The following is a 21,920-nucleotide window of genomic DNA, read 5'->3' as shown; positions in this document are numbered from 1 at the left end:
CTCTTGAAATACCAATGATATTCTTCACAGAAATAGAAAAAAAAAAGCCTAAAATTTGTATAGAATCACAAAAGAGCCTAAATAGTCAAAGCAATCTGAGAAAAAAAGAATAAAGCTGGAGGCATCACACTACCTGATTTTAAAATATCCTACAAAGCTACCATAACCAAAACAACATGTGACTGGTATAAAAACAGACACATGGACAAATGGAACAGAATATAGAACCCTGAGATAAATTCATATATTTATAGTCAAGTGATCTTTGACAAAATTACCAAGAATATATACTGGGGAAAGGATACCCTCTTTAGTAAATGGTGCTGACAAAACTAAATATTCATGTTCAGAAGAATAAGCCAGATGCCCGTCTCTTACCATAAACAGAAATCAAGTCAAAATGGGGTCAACACTTAAACCTAAGACCCAAAAGTATACTTCTACTAGAAGAAAACACAGAGTAGATGCTACAGGACATTGGTCTAGGCACAGACTTCATGGCTAAGACCTCAAAAGCACAGGCAATAGAGTCAAAAAACAGACAAACGTGACTATATTAAACCGAAAAGCTTCTGCACAGCAAACAATCAAAAGTGAAGAGACAACCTGTTAAATAGGAGAAAATATTTTCAGAGTATTCAGTCTATAAAAGATGAATATTCAGAATATAGGAGACTTGAACAACTCAATAGCAAAAGAAATAAATCACTTTTAGTAAGTGGGCAAAAGATTTGAACAGACATTTCTCAAAAGAAGACAAATAGGCAACAGGTATGTAAAAAAACGCTCAACATCAGTAATCATCAGAAAAATTATTAAAACCATACTGAAAATTAAAACCATACTGAAACATAATCTCACCCCAATTAAAATACTATTGTCAAAAAGACAAAAAATAGGCCAGGCTCAGAGCCTTACACCTGTAATCCCAGCACTTCGGGAGGCCAGGGCAAGTGGATCAGTTGAGGTCACAAGTTGGAGACCAGCATGGCCAACACAATGAAACGCTGCCTCTACTAAAAATACAAAAAGTAGCTGGGTGTGGTGGCACACACCTGTAATCCCAGGTACTAGGGAGGCTCAGGCAGGAGAATCTCCTGAACCCAGGAGGCAGAGGCTGCAGTGAGCCGAGATCAATTGTGCCACTGCCCTCCAGCCTGGGTGAGAGCAAGATCTCATCTTAAAAATAAAAAAGAAAAGAAAAGAAAAAGACAAGAAATAACAAATGCTGGCAAGGATGCAGAGAAAAGGGAACTCTTATACACTGGTGGTAACATTGTAAATTAGTACAGCCATTACGGAAAACAGTTACGAAGGTTTCTCAAAAAGCTAAAAATAGAATTACCTATGATCCAGCAATCCCACTTCTGGGAATTTATGTGAAGGAAAGGAAACCATTATATTAAAAAGACACCTGCACCTCCATGTTAACTACAACACTATTCAATATAGCTAAAATATGGAATCAACTTAAGTGTCCATCAAGGAATGAATAAAGAAAATGTGAGGTATATACACAATGGAATACTATTCAGTCATAAATAAGAATGAAATCCTGTCATTTGCAGCAACATGTTTGGGCTTGAGGTCATTATGTTAAGTGAAATAAGCCAGGAACAGAAAGGCAGATATCACGTGTCCTCACTCATATGTGAAATTTTATGGAGGTAGAAAGTAGAATGATAGTTACCAAGGACTGGGAGGGAGAGACGGGTGAAGAAAGGTTGGTTAGCTGGTATGAAGATAGAGTTAGAAGAAATAAGTTCTAGTGTTTGCTAGCATAGTAGGGTGATGGGTGACTATAGTTAACAACAATATATTGCATGTTTCAAAAATAGCTAGAAGAGAAGATTTGAAATGTTCCTAACACAAAGAAATGATAACTGCCAAGGTGATGGAGATCCTAAACACCCTGATTTGATCAGTACACATTCTATGCATGTATCAAAATACCACATGTATGCCATAAATAAGTGCAAATGTTATGTATCAATAAACAAAACCCTCTTAATTCAAGGGTCCCCTTCCTTAGGAAGGCCCTGAGAAAAAGGAGATACTTCTTCTCTCATTGGAGCAACGTTGAGTTTTTCTCCATCCAAATTAGCAGCCAACAGTTAGTTGTTTTACTAGCATTCTGCCAGTTCTCTTTTAAGAACTGGAGGCAGCTTCTGAGGTTCCAGGTTTTGAGATTTGTGGCCCCATAGAGAGAACTCGAATTTCGGAGGCCTGCCATGGTGTTTGCCATTTGATTCCAGAAGGGCTTGCTCTCAGAATTAGATATCAGTGAAACTGAGCTCTTTAGTTTTTCTCTACCCTTAGACTTGACCTGAGAAGTTTAGGAAAAGAGAAACAAGATTTTCATAGTGGTGTTTAAAAACCCCGGGCCCCAGAAACTTGAGCCGTGACTTCTGGAGAAGTAGGGGAAGCCGTAGTAAGTCCTTAGAGACGGGGCCAGACTTATCTTAACCCAGACCACCATGGTTCAAATCCTGCATCTGCCATTTATGAGCTGTGAAGCCTTAGGGAGGTTACTCCCAGCCTGGGCTTCGTTTTCCCGGGACATAATAGTATCGCTCTCACTATTGTTTTAGGAATGCATGAGGTAATGTTTGGAAAGTGATGCATAGAACAGAGCCCAGCACATGGTATGAACTGTGGTGAGGGAGGGCTTTTACCACCTTGGCAAACATTTGTTTCCCCTCATTGAGGTATTGGAGTCAGGTTGTTGATTTCATGAGGCCAATATAACTTAAGCAAGAGATACTTAGGTAATAACCAGTGTGAATGAAAGAGGAACTGGTGTCTTCAAATGTTTTCTGAGTGAGACTCAGAGACTTCTGCAGAATCCAAGAAGTAAGGAGCAAGACGACCCTCTCAGTTGGATTTTCAGTGATTGGTGAGATAGGGACTAGAGAGACAGGCATAATTTCACTTAAAGAAAATGGATGCATGAAAGAAAATTTATATTCTATGTATTTATAGGTGTATGCATATGTTTAGGCATTTTAGGTACATACATGTGTAAAAATACATTGAAGTACATATATTTTTAATTATGTGTTTCTGAATGTGGATATGTTCGTGTATGTTTCTCTATGAAAAAACAATTTGAAGTGGCCATAAACTTATTAAATAACTCTCACTTTTAACTCCTGTAACAGCCATTAGTTGTCTTATTTCCCAACTGTTAGCACAGTGATGTGTGTGTTATACGTGCCATTAAATTTTGGAATAAATGTCTGAGAAAGTGAAAATTGTAATAAAAATGGGTCATATAAACTATGTATCATCTGCTACCTGTGCTTCATTCCCCCACTCTCACCACTATGCTTTTTACATTTTCCATTTTAGAGTCAATAATAATAATAACAATATCATATCTGTGGTTCATAGGAAGAAAAGAACCAGATTCCTGATATAGTATAAGCTGAAACAGAGCAAAAAAATTAAGCATAGGAAGGGAGGTGATGAGCACATTTCCCATCCTATCTACTGGGTAAGAAAGCCAAAGTGGAAAGTATTTAGATTTCCCTTTCCTAAGATGCAGCAGCAAATTATTTAAAAAGCCCACTATCCTTCACACCAAGACTGAATACCAGCTCACAACTACTTTGAAGACATATAAAACAAATGCTAATGAATGCTAGACTTCCTGTGAAGTAAGCACTTCCAGGTGAGAAAAATGGGAACTTAAAAGAAAGTTAAGTGGCTTAAGGCCACCCAGCTGACAAGTGGCAGAAAAGGAATTCAATTCCAGGTCTCATAGACCACAAAGCTTAAGATCCCTTCTCTTCCCTCCCCTCCCCTCCTCTTCCTTCCCTTCCCCTCCCCTCCTCTCCCCTCTTTTCTTCTCTTCTCTTCTCTCTTTTCTTTTCTCCCCTCCCCTCCCCTCCCTCCTTTCTCCCCGCTTCCATTCCCTTCCCTTCCCTTCCCTCTTTTCTTTTTTCTTTTCTTTTCTTTTCTGACTAGGTCTTGCTCTGTCACCCAGGCTGGATTGTACTGCTGTAATCATAGCTCGCTGTAACCTAGAACTCCTGTGCTCAAGTGATCCTCCAGTCTTAGCCTCCCTGGTAGCTGGGATTACAGGCTTGTGACACTACGCCCAGCTGATCTTTTAATTTTTTGTAGAGACGAGGTCTTGTGATGTTGCCCATGCAAGCCATGATCTTTCTCCATACTGTACTGTCCTTACAGAGGTACTGAACACCAGGATAAAAACTGAAAAACCTCCATGTCATTATGAATGATGAGCAGAAACAAATCAACAAGCAAAACACTGGAAAACTTTCCAGCAAATATCTACAATTTAAAACAATCCTAGTTTTTTCAAAAGCCCATTAGTGTTATTTTGTGTTGAAGAGAAGACCATTGTGTTTTATGAGGGTCTTCCTTCGAGGAAGGTTGTCCGCAGGACCTGGCTACTCTGATCACAGTTGACAGCTCATCAGAGATGAGTTCTCAACCCCAGCCTTCAGGCAATGAGATGGTCTGGTTCCAAAGTATAGATGGTGGTTGACTGATTCAGTTTCTCTGTCTTACTCTCTATTTGCATTTTATAATAATGTATGCCTGTTAGTAGAAAAACAGAAGTTGAAAAACACAGACATGAAGCCAGGTGTGGTGGCAGGTGCCTATAATCCCAGCTGCTCAAGAGGTTGAGGCGGGAGGATCAGTTGAGCTCAGGAGTTCAAGACCAGCCTGAGCAACATACCTTATCTCTAAAAAATAAATAAATGGATAAATAAAAATAAAAAAGAAAGACACAGACATGACAATAAACATAAGCCATGAGTTATTAGAGATCACAGAACAGTCAAAGCAATGAGTGAGCAGATTTTGTAAAATAGAGAGGACCAAGAAGTGAGTCGACAGTGGAAGGAGCAGGTGCAGAGACATGGAGAGCACTGGTGGGAATAAGTCTGGGACATTCAGGCCCAAAGCCAGTGGGGCATTAAGGTAGGCTGCTGAAGAAGGACGAGAAGGGATAATAGGGTCACTGCTATTGCGGTCTCTCCAGTGAGGCCTGGGTGTATGCTGGTGGTTTCCTGCCTTCTGCATTTCCTCTATAGCCTTACAGCCAACTCCATGAACTAAGTGAGATAACCTGAGTGCATCTCTTTGCACCTTGATCAAGCTTAATACATTGGCTTACAATTTTATACAAAAGGCTTAAAATGTCTAATTGACAATTTACTGTCACTCATGAGGTACATCTAAAGACAACTGCTTGAGCTGCTTCTATCTTTAGATAATTCTCTGGCAAAAGTGGGTTTCAAAACCAAAAAATTTGAAACTACATTAACATAGACAAAAAGGGCTTTAATTGGGTAACTATCAGATTCCACTATCTAAATGAATTTTCCACTCTATTAAAATAACAATGACTTAAACTTCAAAGCAAACTCAGCCTGGTTGTTTACCCTGCCACTCTTAAGTACTTCTGTAAGATATCTAGATCTTTTGTCAGACATTTGTTACTGAGCTTAATTTCTCTTTGTTCCTTTTAAAAGTCTTGATTCAGAAAGAACAGGAACGCTTTGAATTTGCTTTCTAATGCAATTCTATTTTATACCTGTGTGAAGAAATGTCTAATTCTGAATGTGTACAAATAGATGGAACCCACAAGTGAAAGTGAAGATGTTAAGAAGAGGTTGGAGGAAATTAAAATACCAAAAGCTCTAAGGGAATTGTGGAATATTTATAAAAATATGTGGTGCATTTTGAAATGCAGGTGTCCATGGAACTGGAAATGTAATCATAGGAAGGAAAACTGTCTTTAATAAATCTTCTTAATTAAAAACTATTGTTCAGAAAAAATATAAATCCTCCTTCAATATTAGAAACAGTAGCAAGAGGTGAGAAAAGTATGGATTCAATCAGATTGCAGTAAAGAATTGTTATTAAGAGTTCCTGGTTAGAACACTTTTTTTTAAAGCTAAAGAAGTAGCATTTTTGGTAGACTGAACATAAATTGTTTGCTATTATGGTACCCAATGAGGTGAAAACAACGGAAGCTTGTAGCACAAAAATATATCCAATTATTGATAGGGAGAGAGAGTATGTTAGAATTATTGTCAAATTACATGCATTTAATTTTTTTCAGTTGCAAGGGACTTGAATGGGTGCTTCTCCTGCTCAAAAGATTCAAAATCAATTACAAGAAATAAACCTGGCCTAGTCTTCCTCTCAGTATTCAAGTCTCCTATAAGACCCAAACAGAATGCTTTAAAGTGAAAATGTATATGTGATTGCCTTTATGAAAAATATATAAATTTCTCTTTTCTTCTCAGTCTTCAGTTGTCATTAAACTTTAAAAGCACTAGGTCTTTCAGTTAAACCAGTGCACTATGCATAATTGTCATAACATGTCAATAGGATGAAGCAAACTAATTTCACAAATAGGTGAGCTGAATTAACCAGAGGCTGAGCCCTGCCTTGCATAGTAGATGGTGCACAATCTCAGACTAAAGACCCCTGTTCACCACTACAAGGGAATGGGGTGTTGGAGTGGCCTGTGGCTATGCACCAGGAAGTAGTAATAAGTTGCACACCTTGAATTCATTGGTACATAGTACTTTTGCTTAGTTACACATTGCAGATGGCCCCTGAACCTAAATACTAGGTGAATATAGTCCCAGGCAAGGGACAGCTATCAATGACCTCTTAAATGAGAGTCACAACTCTTCTGCAGTAATCATTCAGAGTTCAACTTTTGAAGAGCTTTCAGTCTTGTTTGGATAAAGAGCTTTGTGACTCCTTATTTTATTAGTCTGATAATGGACTTCCATTGTTGATTGCAGGTGCCTGAACAGCAGGTGGGGACGTTAGGGACCTTATTCATGTGTGAGCCTGCTTTTCTCCTGTCATGGGTGCAGTGTCCTCTATGGTGTTCTGTATACTTTGTGAGTGCATGAATGCTGTGGGCCTTTGTGCACACTGTGAAAGTGGAGCTCTGCATATAGAAGGAGGATGATAAGGTATGATGTTCTCAATGCTTCTTGTAATTTGTTTAAAACCTTGTACCTGATAGTGGGGACCAGCATCATTGGTCCCCACTATCAAGAGCGTTATCTGGAATTCCAGGCATTATCTGGAAACTTACTAGATATGTAGAATCTCAGGCCCCAGCTCAGACCCACCGACTCAGATTTTGTATTTTAATAAAATCCCCAAGTAGTTAGTATGGATATTAAAGTTTAGCTGCACGGCTCTTAAGTAATATATTTGTTTCTTCTGTATTAGAAAGACTTCCTAGTTTCCTTGAGATGTAGTAAGACTGCTATACATATATAAAAAAATAAAAATAAAAATTTTAAGATTTCAGGCAAACGTCAATCTAGAAGTGTTTTTTCTTTTTTTGTTTGTTTGTTTGTTTTGTTTCGTTTTTTTCCAGAAAACATGACAAACCAAAATTTCCTATCTTGTAGAATGTTTTTTCCTTCAAAGAAATTGGACCACATTGCAAGGTATGTAGGGTAAACTGGGTGGTTGACACCACCAATCCTGTGGTCTTACCAGTGCCTCATCTAGAGATTACATTGATCAAATGATTTTCTCAATGGCACAAATGAAGTCTGGGGGGAAATCTTAGGAAGGTGAACTGAACTGGACCTGGGCAATGGCTATGCCCTTTCTAACTATGTCGTCTTCCAGTGGGACAAACAGATAGCTCAGTTGGTGGCTAGCCCTATTGAGAAAAAAATAAGTAAGAAAAAAGTAAGAACTGAGCAAAGAACTGAACATGATTAACAGCAGTCTATATTTGCTACAGATTTGTTGGCCAAAAATTTCTTCCCTTCCCACTGCTGTACTGTGAGCCAGTTGGCTTCTGTTTTCTCCCCAGAGGTGGATGCACTACAATGATGTGGTAATTCCCGCATGAAAACAGTCTTATGAGGTGATATGGGATTCATCAGACTGGAGTGCACCATGGAGTAAATTGATATTTTTAAAGGATTAGGAAAATGAGATGATTAAAATACATATGCATCTTTTAAAGAGTACATTCAATATGGACATAGATACACTGATCTTGCATAACAAAGACATAAATTTCCAAATAAAAATGATTCTTTACTAAGTATAAACACCATTTAAAATCATTTAAACAATCTGGATTATATATACTATCACCGATACAATAATTAAATGAAAGAATGAGGGCATGCCCCAGACAAATTAGACAGCTTGTGAATTTTTTACTGCATATTGATATGTATGCTGAAGAATACATGTTTCAACTACTATAGGAGATTAGAAGGAAGGAATTACTTATCTCTAAGATCCTGCTGGCTTGAAGTTTTTTTATAGTGTTTTTAAAAAAATTTCTAGTTTATTGTAGAAAGTACAATTAATTTTCAGAACAATTTGTGGTTTATTGTAAAATCTAAAAAGAATTTTATACAAAGTTAAAACAAAAACACATAAGAATATATATTTTCATATCAAATTCACCATTATTACAGGAAGTACTGATATGCACATATAAAACAACATGAAAGTATCTATAGGCACATATAAAACAACAACAAATTGATATCCACATATTTTTCATTTAAAATCTTGGTAATGTCAAAATCTTAGGTTTCTTAATACTTCAGTCAAAAAGAAGTCAAGTTGGTAGCATCTGTTTTATTTAGATAAGACATCTAAGTGGGAACTTTTTAAACCTCTTATTCATTCATTACTCAACAGCTATTTATTGAGCACCTAGCATGTGCTAAGCACCGTTCAGTGAGTAACGACCATTGTCTTTGTGCAGTTACAGCCCAATAATATACACCTAATTGAGAATTATATAGACAAAATAACCAGTACAAATTACAGAAAAAAAATAAAAAGATCTTCACTAAGCGCATTCCATAAAAAATGTGGAATATTGGATTTCCATGGGGGGGATATTGCATGATTTTATTCTGGTTTATGGTATTTTAAAAAATAATCTTTCAAATTGGGGGTGGGAAATATTCAATTTAAATGAGAAACATGTGAATAAGGTATTTTATTTGGCATCGTTATTTTTCATGAATTAGCTATAAAAGGTCACATGAGATAATTACTAGATTACAGATAGTTGTGCATATAAAAATACATACATGTATGACAAGTATGCATGTGTGTTTCATTTTATGCAATAAATGAGTTCTTGCAGAGTTTAATGTGTCAAAATCTAACAAACACAAACATTTAAATATTCAAAAATTAAAACTCATTTTCTAAAGAAACACTAGTATGTATTTTTTGCAAAACTTTTCAAAGTCTTTTTTTTTTTCAAATTAAATAAGTAATTGAAATTTTACAACTTTGGCTTTTGGGATGCAAAGTGGTTTTTAAGTAGTACAGAAAAGCATGACAATCTGAACACATAAGAATCTCAAATAAAAATCAACCCAGTGTCTGTAGGTTTGCAGCTAAATTATACCAAACTGATCAGTTTATTTGGGTGGATGATGGAAGCTATTTTTAATTTATAATTTTTCTACTTAATGAAGTATGTTTATTCGCTTAGGTTAAAAGTCTATCAACAACTAATGTATTTATACTGCACATTGAACATGTACTAAGTGTATGTGGCTCAACTACTATGCAATAAAATGAAAACATCTCTGAAATGTATTCTTTTTTTGGTCCACATTCTAAAATGAAACATTAAACAAGTTAAAAAAAAACAAAACTGCAAAGATTTGGAATAAAACTTGTTCATGTAAAGCTCAAAAAGTAAATTATACAAAATTATACAGCAAAAGGGAGCGAAATTGCAAATAGTGGGTAAGTCTAAATTTATGAAAACTTAATTATGGCTTGCCATTCTTTATGTTTATCATATTCTTTTTTTGTACAAATACAATAATAAATAATTTTGTTGGAAGTAAGTAATGTGGTAATTAACGATTTTCCTCAACCTAGGCAAACAGGAGGACTTTTTCAAGGAATAGAAAATCACAGCTTGGGAGTCATTTAAACTTTAAGATCTATAAGGAGGAATTTTAAACATGCTAATTAAGTACTTGTTAACATTTTGTATAGGAATTCCTTTTTGTGAAAGGTGAATCACACATCTCTAAAGAAGGTAATAAGCACTCATCTGAAATTTGTATTGAAAGCTCTGCTTTTTTAAAGGATTGGTTTAAAGGAAAACAAAAAGCATCCTTAGGCAGCATTACTGGAAAAAAAAAAAAAAAAAAAAGCCAACCACCCTGTAAATTGAAAGAACTCAGTATTTTTACAATAATAAAAATCTGATGATGTGAAAAAAATATCTTCTAAAGTGTGAAAATCTAAAGTTGTTAGCAAGGGTTTCAAAAAATATTTTAAGACATTATTGTGTATTTTATCTTTTAATTTAGTGGTTTCATTGTGGTAGGTAGGTGCTGACATTTTGTTTGTTTGTTTGTTTGTTAGTTTGTTTTAGTAAACTAGCCTTGAGTGTACAGAAACCTTATCTTTTCTGTGAGTGTACAGATATGAAGACTTATTATTCATCCTGTCTCCTTGGATTTTTTAAAAAAATCAATTAGTAGTTTGTTTTGTTTTGAACATTGTCATGTGTATCCGCCACCCCAAGTCTAAGGTAGCCAAATATTTTATGGCCCTGTACTGTTTTCAGGTAATTCATACTCTCCCACCACACAGTATCAACCAGTTCCTACCTTTTCATTTAATATGTTTTATTTTCCTAGATTCTGCAATTCAAGAATCATCTTATGCTTGATTTGGCCCCTATAGTTATTATCTGCTTCAAATAAAGGAGTTAGGAGATAATACAAGGATAAACCCTATAGGAAAATATGTTCTACATTTTGTAGAACACAGGCCTTTCAAGGAGGTAGCAGGTGGGATTAAGGAATATATTGAATAATTCTTTATACATCAACTCAAGGATACAGGTTCTTCCACTGCTTTTATCAGAATTTGGAAAACAACTCAAGTTGTGATATATTCTATCTGATATCAAACCAAATCGAGAATTTTTAAGAAGTATAACTAAAGAATGGTCATTATTTTTCCAGAAGTGTGACTAGCAAAAAGGAAGATCCTATAAGGTTTGTGGTGTCTTACAAAATATGCCTTGGTGTCATGAATGTATCTCGATTGTGTACAATTTTGATTTGATTTCCTGCAAGTTACTTTCCATTGATTTAGAAGTTCAAAGTTTCTACTATAATTTTATACCTACATTGGCACAATTTACAGACAGAAGAAAAACGTAGCATAACATTTCTATTTTATCTCTCACTGCTTTTTTATGTCATAAAACTATTGCTGATTTACTTTTTCTATATTTTAAATTATGATTTCACAAGAATCATTCCTGATTCAGGTATCATTTTTTAAAATTTTAAATAAAGATGAATATATGCCTCCAGAATCCAAATTATTTGGTCTCAATTTGGGGGACAGAAGAGATTAATAATACAGGTAATAGAATAATAAAATGTCAACATGATTTTATTCTTTTAAGAACAATAGTAAGCTTTGACATAATTTTCTACACAAAGGAGTTATATTAGTATGGTATACATAAAATTTCACAGTTTAAGATTATTCATGCTGTTAAGATTTGCGAGTATAGTAAAATATAAAGAACTGTAAGAATGTACACCTTGATAAAATGAGATTCAAATTAAGAGCATCATAATATCAAATACCAAGACTTAACGTTGCAATTCATTAATCTATTATAATTCATTAGACAAATATCCCAAGGAGATGGGAGAATGTACAATGAGTGTTTTCTGGAAATGAACTGCTAAAAATTAGTAGAATCTGAAAAGACTTCAGAATTGGAAGCTCCAGCTGGGTTTAAAAGGATGGGGGAAGGGATTTTACTCACTGTTAAATATTTGAAACACCACTTCAGAAAATATAACCCACAAATGTCTCATCAGTTCTTAACTGCATCAGGCCGACTCAGACTCTATCTGACGTTTTTTTTCCTTTGTAAAAATGAGATTTTAAAACATATTCAGGACATCTTACATTGATTTAGGCTAGTTGGAGAAAACGTGGTTCAGAGTAGGATTTCAAATAGTTCCACTAAATACAATAACATTTGCAGTCAGGGTACTGTTCCACAGTAATTTTAAAAGATTTCATTTTACTTATCATTGCAAGCCATTATCTGACCATATTTGACCTACATATTAGTATTTTCATTATTATTCAAGCCCTTTTTTGGCTCTACAAATTGTCAGTCCTCTTCACCGAGATTATTTATTTACTCTGGAAATATCTGGAATTCTTTCACCCTATCTTTTCCTCCGGGACTAACCCCCACCCTGCCCCCAAGTATTGATATTAATGTCTGGGGGAGGGGGCACATCTAACAAAAACCTGAGATAGAAAGCGGTCCCTCTTAATGGTATACTATGGGAGAAGGAGAAAAACAAAGGGAATAAAAGAAAATGATAATTGTTTTCTCTAAGGCTATTATCTAATGCGAAAGCAAATAGTCAGTCTGGAAATCAGCTAACAGAAGGGGATTAGAGAGGAGATCTAAGAGTGGCTTGATTTCTAGCAGAGCTGTCTCTCCAGCCAGTGATGAGACACAGGCAGGGCAGCCGGGAGCGCTCCAGATGGCCGGGGAAAGTGGTCGTCTTGGGTTACTGCAGGGCACTCTGGCCGCCTGAGAGCTGGCGGCCCGGGAAGGCATCATTAGGGAGCCAACCCCACATCCAGCCTGCATGGGAGAGGGTGAGGCCGGGAGGGAGGCCGCCCGCCAGCCCGCGCGCCCTAGAGTGCCGGGCTTGCCCATTGTTAACATATACTTGACCTCCGTGACCCCCGCACGACACAGATGTCTCCCACCTCCACCTCCTCCCGCCCCGCCGCGGGCCCTCCCCCCTGCACCTGGTAGCGGCCGCGCAGCCGCCTCCCTCCCGAGCGGCCGCGGCGCCCCTGGCGCGAGCGCGCGCCGGAGCCGGCCTGATGCGGGCGCTCTCGGCGCACAGCGCGCGGCGCTCCTGCTCCCCGGCGGACGCCCGGCCGCCCTGCAGATAAATGCGTCGCCTTCCTCGAGAGTGAGCGAGGGCGGGCGAGGCAGACGCAGACGCCGCCTGTGACAGTGGCAATTCCCTGCGCCCCACATCACATTTGTCTGCCACAGCAGCAACAACAGAAAAGCAGAGGGAGGGAGGGAGGCGGGAGGAGGGGAGCAGAGCTCCGCAAGTCTTGGGCTCTGCGTGGAGGTTGCATTTGGCTGGCGTCCCCGACCCCGGGCTTTTTGCACCGCAGCTCTCTGCGTAGCGCCGGGCGGCCGCAGTCGCTCCGCGGCGCGACTCCGCGGCCTCGTGGCGAGCGCGCGTGGGCGAGTGGCCGCGGACACTCTGGCCTCGCGAGGGAAGCCGCGCCGCGCCCTCTCCCCGTCGCCCCGCGGGCCGGCCGAGACGACGGGAAGTTTTATTTGCAGCTCGGAGCCCGTGGCGGATGGTGGGACTCTCCGGCCCTGTGCAGTGTAAGTGCCGGCGGGAGGGCTTGGCCGGCGGGCGGGCGGCGGGGACGGGCCCCTGGCTGTTATTAATTACTGTTCCGATGACCGTCATCTTCGTTTGGGTTATTCGACCGCGAGAGGCTCCAGGCTGTACTTGTCGCTCAATTAGGGTAGGACTACGCACCAGGGCAAAGAGGAACATCGCGGGTGACTCCAGTCTGCGATGACACTGAACTTCGCGGGTCAGCCGAGGATGCAATTTTTGCTATTAGATTCCCCACACTGTCTTTTAAAAATATTTTTTCTTCCCTCTCCATAGTCACGGTATGCGAGCAGGAAGATGAGTGGGATTCTCCCCCACAAAACAACTGATCGAGGTGCCCATAGTGCATTTGGCAGGTGGCCCTATGACCGCGTCGTGGGGTTGTTTCTTTTTTCCTTCTTTTTTTTTCTTTTTTTTCTTTTTTTCCTTTTTCTGTAAACTGGAAGCAAAGGCTTGTTTTGATGGTGGAAAACAGTCCTAAGGAGTAGGAGAGGCGGGATCTTAACTTTGGGACCGGGCTGCAACTAGGGTGGGGGTTTTCTTAGAGATACCCAGGCGCTCTGCGCCCGCCTGCGAAGTTTCCCTGTTACGCCTGGCCGTTTGGGGTGCTGGATTGGGAAGCCCCTGGGTGAGCGGGTGGACGGCGGCTCCCGTCCCGGGCTTCGCAGTCAGGGGCCGATGGGCAGCGTTGTCCCCGCCCGACCTCTGCGCGCTCCGGACCCAGCCGCCCCGGCCCTCCTGGGTGTTCCCGTCGCGGCCCCGACTCGGTGCCCGCTTTTCCTGAGCGGGGAGCACAACCTTGTGCCCTGTAGCTCCCGCCAGAAGGGATCCAGACTCGGAGCCGCGTCCAGAGAATTCCTTTCGTTTTCCAGGAACCCCTCTGGTGAAGCCCCCGGGTCAGTGGAGACATGCTCCGGGGCCCGCCGCTCACTACCCTCTTTGCGAACCTGAAAGGACCGGGTTGGTTGGCGCACCCAGACCCCTTTCCCCAGGCGGACCTGGCGTTGACTGGGTTGCTTTGAGCAAATATAGCTAGGTCAGCACAAGGCGCTCAAATCCATTTTTTGAAACGTACTATTTTTTATTTTTTGTAAGGGCGGTCAATCCTTGGAAAAGTTTGAGTACTATGATTCCGGGAAGTAGGATGTGAACCGCAACTGTTACTAAAAATAGCTGCCTTCCCTCCCCCTCTCCCCCAAAAGTCCTTTCAGTTTGGAGGATTTGGCTGGGCGGCCGTGCAGCCCATGGTCTCCTCATTCCTTGCAAAGCGTATCGGAGGAAACCTTCAAGATCGGGCACCACACATTCCACCGTGCCCTAGCCTGGCTACTGCTTTCTGGGGGAATCTGCAGAAGGTCGCTTTAAGGAATAGCTAGGATTCCCGTGGAGGAGGTTCTGCAGAACAGTGCCCGAGGCCAGAGCGAGGGAATGAAGACCGGGATAACTGGAGAGGCCACTCCAGACAAACTTCATGTGCTTAATGTAACTCTGAGCCCCCTTGAATCTTTAACTTAGCTTTCCTTAATTAATCTGCCCAGGGCCTGTATATAAATGGCTGTCCACAGCTGCTGCAGATTGATTTATCTCCTGATAAAGGTCGGGTTGCTGACCAAAGCATTCCTTATACCTTCTGTGTGAACTGAAATGTGTTTTACAGGGATTTTTTTTTTCCCTCTCCTAGTCTCCTTTTCAGCATCTGTACCATTTTTAAGTGCACTCAGTAGCTTTTATCATCATTGCCCTCCTTTGCATAGAACAGGAGCGGAACTGGGTCTGTGCCCAGTGATTCCACACTCCCTAGAATACAAATTGACCAGCTTCTCTGTGATAAACGGGTAGTGTTGGGGGCCTCCTTTTAGTTTATGGCAGCGTTTGCCTTGACCATGTGAGTATTCTGTTGTGCCCAGTTTCTCCTGTCACACAATTCTTTAGAAAAGGTCACCAAACACCATTGTTTCTTAAACCATCATAGCCCCAACCTGAGCAAAGTTTATGTCAGCTGTGATGTGTATACACAGAAGCAAATATATAATTCTGTGGATTTCCCCCTCTTTTATCCTTAAAGTCTAGTTTTTAATATTATTATGATTTTCAGATAATAAAGATAGGGTTGTTTGATTTCATTTTCTTTTTTTTCTTTACTGATTTTTTTTTTTTTTTTCCCAGAGAAGTCTGACAATCTCACCCAATAGTAATCAGGGTTTGATCCGGGCTTTTTTGCAGCCAGGATGGATGCTGAAGAAGTTGAAGTCCATTATTTCTTGTGCTGTGTTCAGCATTTTATATTTTGTTGGTTTATTATTTTAAAGGATGAAATTCCAACAAAACAACCAATCAGTCTTATACTGGGTGCATAAAAACGGACTTTTTAAAATACTGAGGATAACTTTTTATTAAATATTTGTGTTTAGGCATTAATAATTTTATTATAAACTGTTCAGACAGCGGTGACTTTATTTGAAAAGCTAAATATTGCATGGGAGAATTTCAATACTCAGTTTCTCCAATGTCCAGTTTATCCCTAATAAAAGCAGTGGAGAAAACAGTCTATTTTTTCTTTTATGTTTGGACAACTCAAAGCAGACTAGAAGTCTTTGAAATGATATTTTCCTTTGTGGACTTAATCTCTGTGGTCCATTAATACCTGCTAATAATTTGTGTTAAAATGATCTTTAAAAGGTCCTTTCTAATAAAAATCATTCTATGTGCAATACAATACATTGCACTATTAAACTGCAAGGACAGTATTTTTGCAGTTATGGGACTGCAGCTTTTTAATATTTGCACAATTTTCTTTTCCTGAGCGGAGTGAAATATTGCTCTTGATGTTAGTATTTGATGATGTGCTCTCCCATTGAAGTGAAGGTCTAAATATTTGTAGATAAAAGAGCACTTCATAAATTGCAAAGAACTACACAAATGTAAGGTGCCATTATAATTTATTTTATTGTCAAATCGAAGCTTAGCCAAAAAATCTTGCATTTCTTTAAACATTGAAAAAGGATCACGAGAAAGAAATGCTTCCAATAGGAATGCTGGTCAGTGGTTGTCAGTTTAGGACATTCTTCACTGTCAAATCCTGTTTCTCACTTCTTTGATATGAACATCAGCTGACAGGCACTGAATGCAAAGCCTTCTTCACTGAGGTTTTATGCAGGCAGCATAGCCCTTCATAGCAAAGCAGTCTGAAAAATTGGCACCTGCAGGATTTGCATGTGAAAAAAACCGAGTCAGTTGCATTTTGCTGCAGTCTATTACTGTAAGTTATGTAAGTTCAGTGAGAAAGGCTATTTATTTGTTGCTGTTTGGGCATTTAAAGGTTCTTTGTTTTATGGACACCTTATTCATCATATAGTGATCCACAGACTTTATTGATAGCAGAAGCAGGGAGAAGTGAGCTCTGGCTTTATAGAAGTTATTTATTATAGAATGGAGGTGCTTTTAACCATGTGCTTGCAGAGTGCACTTCCATTCATAGTTAATTTTTAAGATGCACCTTAAAAGAATGAACTCATTCAACTTTGAGAATAATCAGAAGTAAAACAAATACATAAAATTAACAAATACCCTTTGAAAATAATATAGAATTTTAATTTCTATATGTTAATAACAACTCAAAATCTATAAGAAAAAAATTTAAACCTTTTTCTAAATTCAGGAAAAAAGTTGTTTCCCCCAACTTATAAAATTATGTTTGCCTTTTAAAAATCAAATTTGACTCTATTTATGCAAAATAACAAATATTCAATCAACTAAAACACCTCTGTGAACCTGTGTATAAAACCTGAGTATTATCTGTCAGCAGGAACATTTTATCCAGAATAAGCTATTTATTATTATCTAGAGACACCTTCCAACTTCACTTTTTTTTCCACAGCCATTAATATAAGAGTTCCTAAATAATGTTTAAAGAACAGTGAACATTTTATTAAAGCAAACATTAGTTCAGTTTAATGGAGGTAATTGTAAGTGATAAGACAGAGCAGGTTATCTATGTGTTGTTTAAACAGAAGGAGCTACTTTGCACCATTTCCAGTAGCCATCTGTAGAAGAGAAGGGTTTGCACCTGTCTGTCCAGACTAATTATAGATTAGGGCCAGAGAAATGAAATTCGAGGAGGTTTTCAGCTAATGAAATCCATACTGATTTTATTGTAAATGTGTTTTATATAAAGAGGGTGATGATGGTGGAGTTCTGAGTGAATAAATCGCTATGTAGCTGCTAGGCACTTGGTTTTGAAGCACAATTCTGCTGCATTAACCTTTGATATTAAAAAAAAGACAAACAACTTAGACATGGATGCTAGCCTTTGTTTGGCATCCATAGCTACAATTTAGCGAGCAGCAGTGAGGTTCAGTGTGCAATTTAGAAATATGCTGTATAAAGCAGCTTAAACATTAAGAATATTATGATATTCTGAAATGCAGATGAAGTAGAAGATAGGTTCTGTTTTAGCTTATGCATATAAAACATTGGAAAATTAGAAAGGCTTTTTCCTGCATTTCAGCTTTGTATCCATGAGAAATTAAAGAAAAATGAGTGAAGAAAGCATTCTGCAATAAAAGGTCACATGAATGTCTACCACATCTGTTTATAGTAATTATGAACATAATTAACATAAGAATTACAAATGAAATAATGACAAGCTGAGCAATGAGATATTATGCCATAATGGTCATATGTTGGAATTCTCACATTATAGCACACTAGAATTCACATACTCAAAGAAAGAAAGAAAATGCTAGATTTTTATCTGAATTAATGCTTCAAAACTTATCTGCCTGGGGCAGATGGACTTCTTGCTTTTATAGGAAGGTAACCTATTATTAAGAAAAGAACTAGTTGAAATTAAGATTTCTAGTCTCTAGCCTGGACTTTAAGACAGCTGTGATTATAGAAACCACTTTCTGTTGTACACGTTTTCTGTGATTATACTTCTTGATTATTGTATTGCTGTTTTTTTTCTTTTAATTGAAAGCTTTGCAGCAAAGTGTTTGCTTTGGAAGAGAGTCATGGATTCTTCCCATTTGAGAATTGGTTGATCTTTTCTATAACTGTGAGCCAAAAGTCAATGAACAAACAAGGTACTAATAGAAATACTGTGCATTTACAAAATCAGACCATTGGCAGATGAGCTTTTGAGCAGAGTTCTTATGCCTCTAGTATTTGGGATGCCCCTTTTAAAAAAAGCAAACCTTTTCAGGGTTTCAAAGCAGTAGTAATGCAGGTTTTTTTTAATTTTAATTTTAATTTTAAATAGCATTTCTTAAAAGAGCATGTAATGGAAAAATCAGTGGGCACTTGTAAATTGTATTTTTCTTCCCCCGGAGTTTTGTTGGATTTTTAGGTGTTTATATGTAGTCTGTGTCCAAACTGATGTAACTAAAATGCAATAAAGGGTGGGGGTATGTGTGGTTGCTTTCGGTTACTCTGAATGCATTTTTCTAGAATAGCTAGAGAAAAGGTGAAAGGTGACCTTTTATGAGAGCTAAAGTGATACTTTAGAAATCTGTTATTAAATTTAAAACATGTAAGTATGACAGATTTTCACCCATTTAAAGCTCACGTGATTTTGTAATGTAACCAGCCAAGTGTTTTACTTCCTATCCTTGCACCCTTCTCTTAACTATTGAACCTGGTCACTTTTTGAAGATTTATGGAGAAATATTACCGTGTTCTCGTCTCAGTGATACCATGAGGTTTTCCACATTATTGGATTACTGGAGGATTGTGGCAGACCCCTTTTTATCTGACATTCATTGCATGACAAGATTTTCACACATGCCCTTCCCCCACCTATGCCCAGCTTTTTTCCACTTTGTGTTACCTATCATATTTCTTTTAATTCTATTCTTGCGGTTGAAACATTGGTGTGTGTGTGTTTGGGTGGGGTGGTGGGGGGGGGGTGGTGCTCCACTAAACATAAAACCATTTTTTGGCTAAGTAATTTGGAGGGGAGTGTCTGATTAAACAATGCTTCTTCTCATTTTCTAAAGGGCCTCTTAAAATTTGGTTCCCTTAAAAGGCAAGGGCTAGTTCTCTTGCTATTCTGTGTTTTTCTACTCTGTAGCCTTACCCTCCACCCCCATTTTATTCCTTTCTATGGAGACCCCATGCATAAACTATTTTATAACCTGAAGTTTTACAGCAGCTAGGGCTACAGTGCACACCATGAACAATTGTGTAGTTTATTGGCTCCTTCATTCTGAACTCACTCTTCATACTGTAGTGAGAGCTTCTTAACCAAGCTTCAGTGCCTTGAAACACAGCACAGCCAAATACTTCCCCTCCCCCAATAAAATAACCTCTGCTGTATTATCCGCACTCCATTAAGGATCTGATCAGATGTTCACATTGTCTGATGGGTGTATTTAAAAGTGAAAAGGGGCTCCCAAGGGACTACTCAGGTGTGTCTCCTTCCTGACCCTGCTGGGGAGGGGGATGAACTCTGGACTGACGGACAAGCATTAGCCCGTGCTTGTTCTCTGATTGATTCTCTGGCGCTGGGTGGGTGAAGAGCCATGAGGCAGCTCAAGCCAAGATTGATTGCCTCAATTTCAGATTCCCACCTCCAAAATAGACTCTCAAATACACACATAAGGAGCCCCCTCCCCCAACACAATTTCTGGAGGTGGAGCAGGTCTCTAAGAGTCACCTGTAGCTACCAATCACAAGTGGTCCTCCTTATCACAATGATGCTGGCTGCAGGAGTCTTCAGCTGGGACACATTAAAGTTCAGGGACAGGAGCTATTTTATATCTCTGCATGTGTGAGTGTACAGGGGCTGGAATTTGGGAGTATTGGGGTCAGCAAAGAAAGGGACAAGAACTCCCGACTTCAGGTTGGTCTGGAAGGCTGCTTAACTGCTCCTAGACTCAGTAGGTTTGTTTTGCAAATTGTGGCTATTTGGATGGAGGTGAGATGGCGACTGTCTCCTTAGGTTCTGCCAAAAGAGAGCTCTTGCTCCTCCTCTGACCTTGACAGAATCTCTAACATGTTCCAGCCTAGCCCTGGAGCAGGGAAATACAGTTTGCTGGATTCCTCCCTTTTTTGGGTGGTAGGGGCAGATTTGGGCATGCAGGCGACTCCTAGCCTCTCATTCCCAGACAGCCTTAGGGTAGCTCTTCCCCACTTTCTGGCCCCATCCTGGGGTCTGAGCCCCCGCCCCCTCCATCCCTCCTTCCCTCCTGCCTGTGTCTCTCCTTCCCTCCTGCCTGTCCCTTTCTCTCTCCTCTCTCTCTCTCCCTCTCCCACTTTTCCTCCCTCTCCCGCTCCGTCTCACACGCACCCTATGTTTATTTTCCTGCCTCCATCTGGGCCCTGCTGATATTGTAATCACCCTGATGCACGTTGGCTTCTCTCCTCTCCCTCCTGCGCTCACACACTCACTCACACACAATGTGCCATCCTGACAAGCCTTTTACTTCTGATAAGCTCCAATGTGTGTTTAATGAATACAAAGCCGCGGTCTGGGTGCCGCCGCGGCCGCTCTCCCGCGCTCCTTTGCCAGAAGGTAATCTCCGTGAACAGGGGAGGGAGGCGAGCAGGGAGGAAGGAGGGGTGGCCAGGAGGAAGGGGGGCGTGGGGAGGCGGCTTTTCTCTCTCCCTCTCTCCCTTTCCAAATGATTCAGAAGTCGATAAGACCAGGAGAAGTGAAGATGTAACATGTTATCTGTCGCTCCTCTTAGCTGGCGGAGAGAATTTACATTTAAAGATTAGCAGAGTGAGAAAGAGAAATCTGCCTTTTGTTGTGTGGGGTGAGGAGGAGGCATCTACCCTGGCCTTGACGCTATCTCCCATCACCTCTGCTACCCAGACAGGACTCACCGAGGTGAGAATACCGGAGGGCCTTATCTTTAATTGGGTTTAGTTTTGCCAGTCTGAATAGGTTTAAAGAGACTCGATAAAGGGGGAACAATAGATTATTTATTGACTGGACGCTGAAGCCTTTAGATGAAGAAGGGAGAGACAAAGCTGCTTAACAACTTGATTAGTTCGTTTTTATTTTAAGGTGAGACTCTCTCTTTTGGTGGAAGGAAGGGCTAGAGAACTTTGGTGCAATTTGGATGACTTAAAATGTCTTATTTTCTCTCCCCTGACAACCCCCTACCCTTCTCAGCACCATGTACCTCCCTGATTTTAACAGGAGTTTCATTTACCCCTTGCGTTTGGGATTGATGAACTGAGAAAAGAGGGTAAAGGCTTTGGGGTTGATCATTAATGTTTGGTTTTGTGTGACTTGTTTTAAATGAGTGATGATTGATGCTAACGGTACTTGAATGAGTAAGAAAAGCAAATGAAGCCTACTTTTAATATGGAATTAGTTGATTTTATAGTATGGTTCAACTCAGGCTAGAGGAGAAAAAAATCACTCCAAGTCTGTTAGGTAGATTTGTATTTTGGATTTGAACCATGAAATCTTTTGGTTGGAGCTAGTTTAAAAAAAGG

At 39.5% G+C, this 21,920-nt stretch overlaps 1 protein-coding gene across 3 annotated transcripts in view; it reads left to right on the top strand.

Annotated features, from left to right (window-relative positions):
- The first annotated feature begins 12,926 nt into the window (after positions 1-12,926).
- RUNX1T1 (RUNX1 partner transcriptional co-repressor 1) overlaps positions 12,927-21,920 on the top strand; it is a 147,635-nt gene continuing 138,641 nt past the window's right edge. The window contains exon 1 of one of the 3 annotated variants that reach the window (XM_033202428.1): positions 12,927-13,453. Coding sequence is in view for 1 of the 3 variants with exons in the window: in XM_033202430.1 (XP_033058321.1) it covers positions 13,426-13,453 (28 nt within the window). In the remaining 2 variants the exon portion in view is untranslated. Of the gene's footprint in view, positions 13,454-20,677; positions 20,986-21,920 lie in introns of those variants that run through there. The other 2 variants (XM_033202430.1, XM_033202429.1) reach the window with 2 other exon arrangements.

Source organism: Trachypithecus francoisi, unplaced genomic scaffold (genome assembly GCF_009764315.1).
Source record: "Trachypithecus francoisi isolate TF-2019V2 unplaced genomic scaffold, Tfra_2.0 Lachesis_group7, whole genome shotgun sequence".
NCBI classification, from domain to species: domain Eukaryota; kingdom Metazoa; phylum Chordata; class Mammalia; order Primates; family Cercopithecidae; genus Trachypithecus; species Trachypithecus francoisi.
Note: the sequence above shows the minus strand (reverse complement) of the source record. Positions and strands in the feature narration are given on the sequence as shown.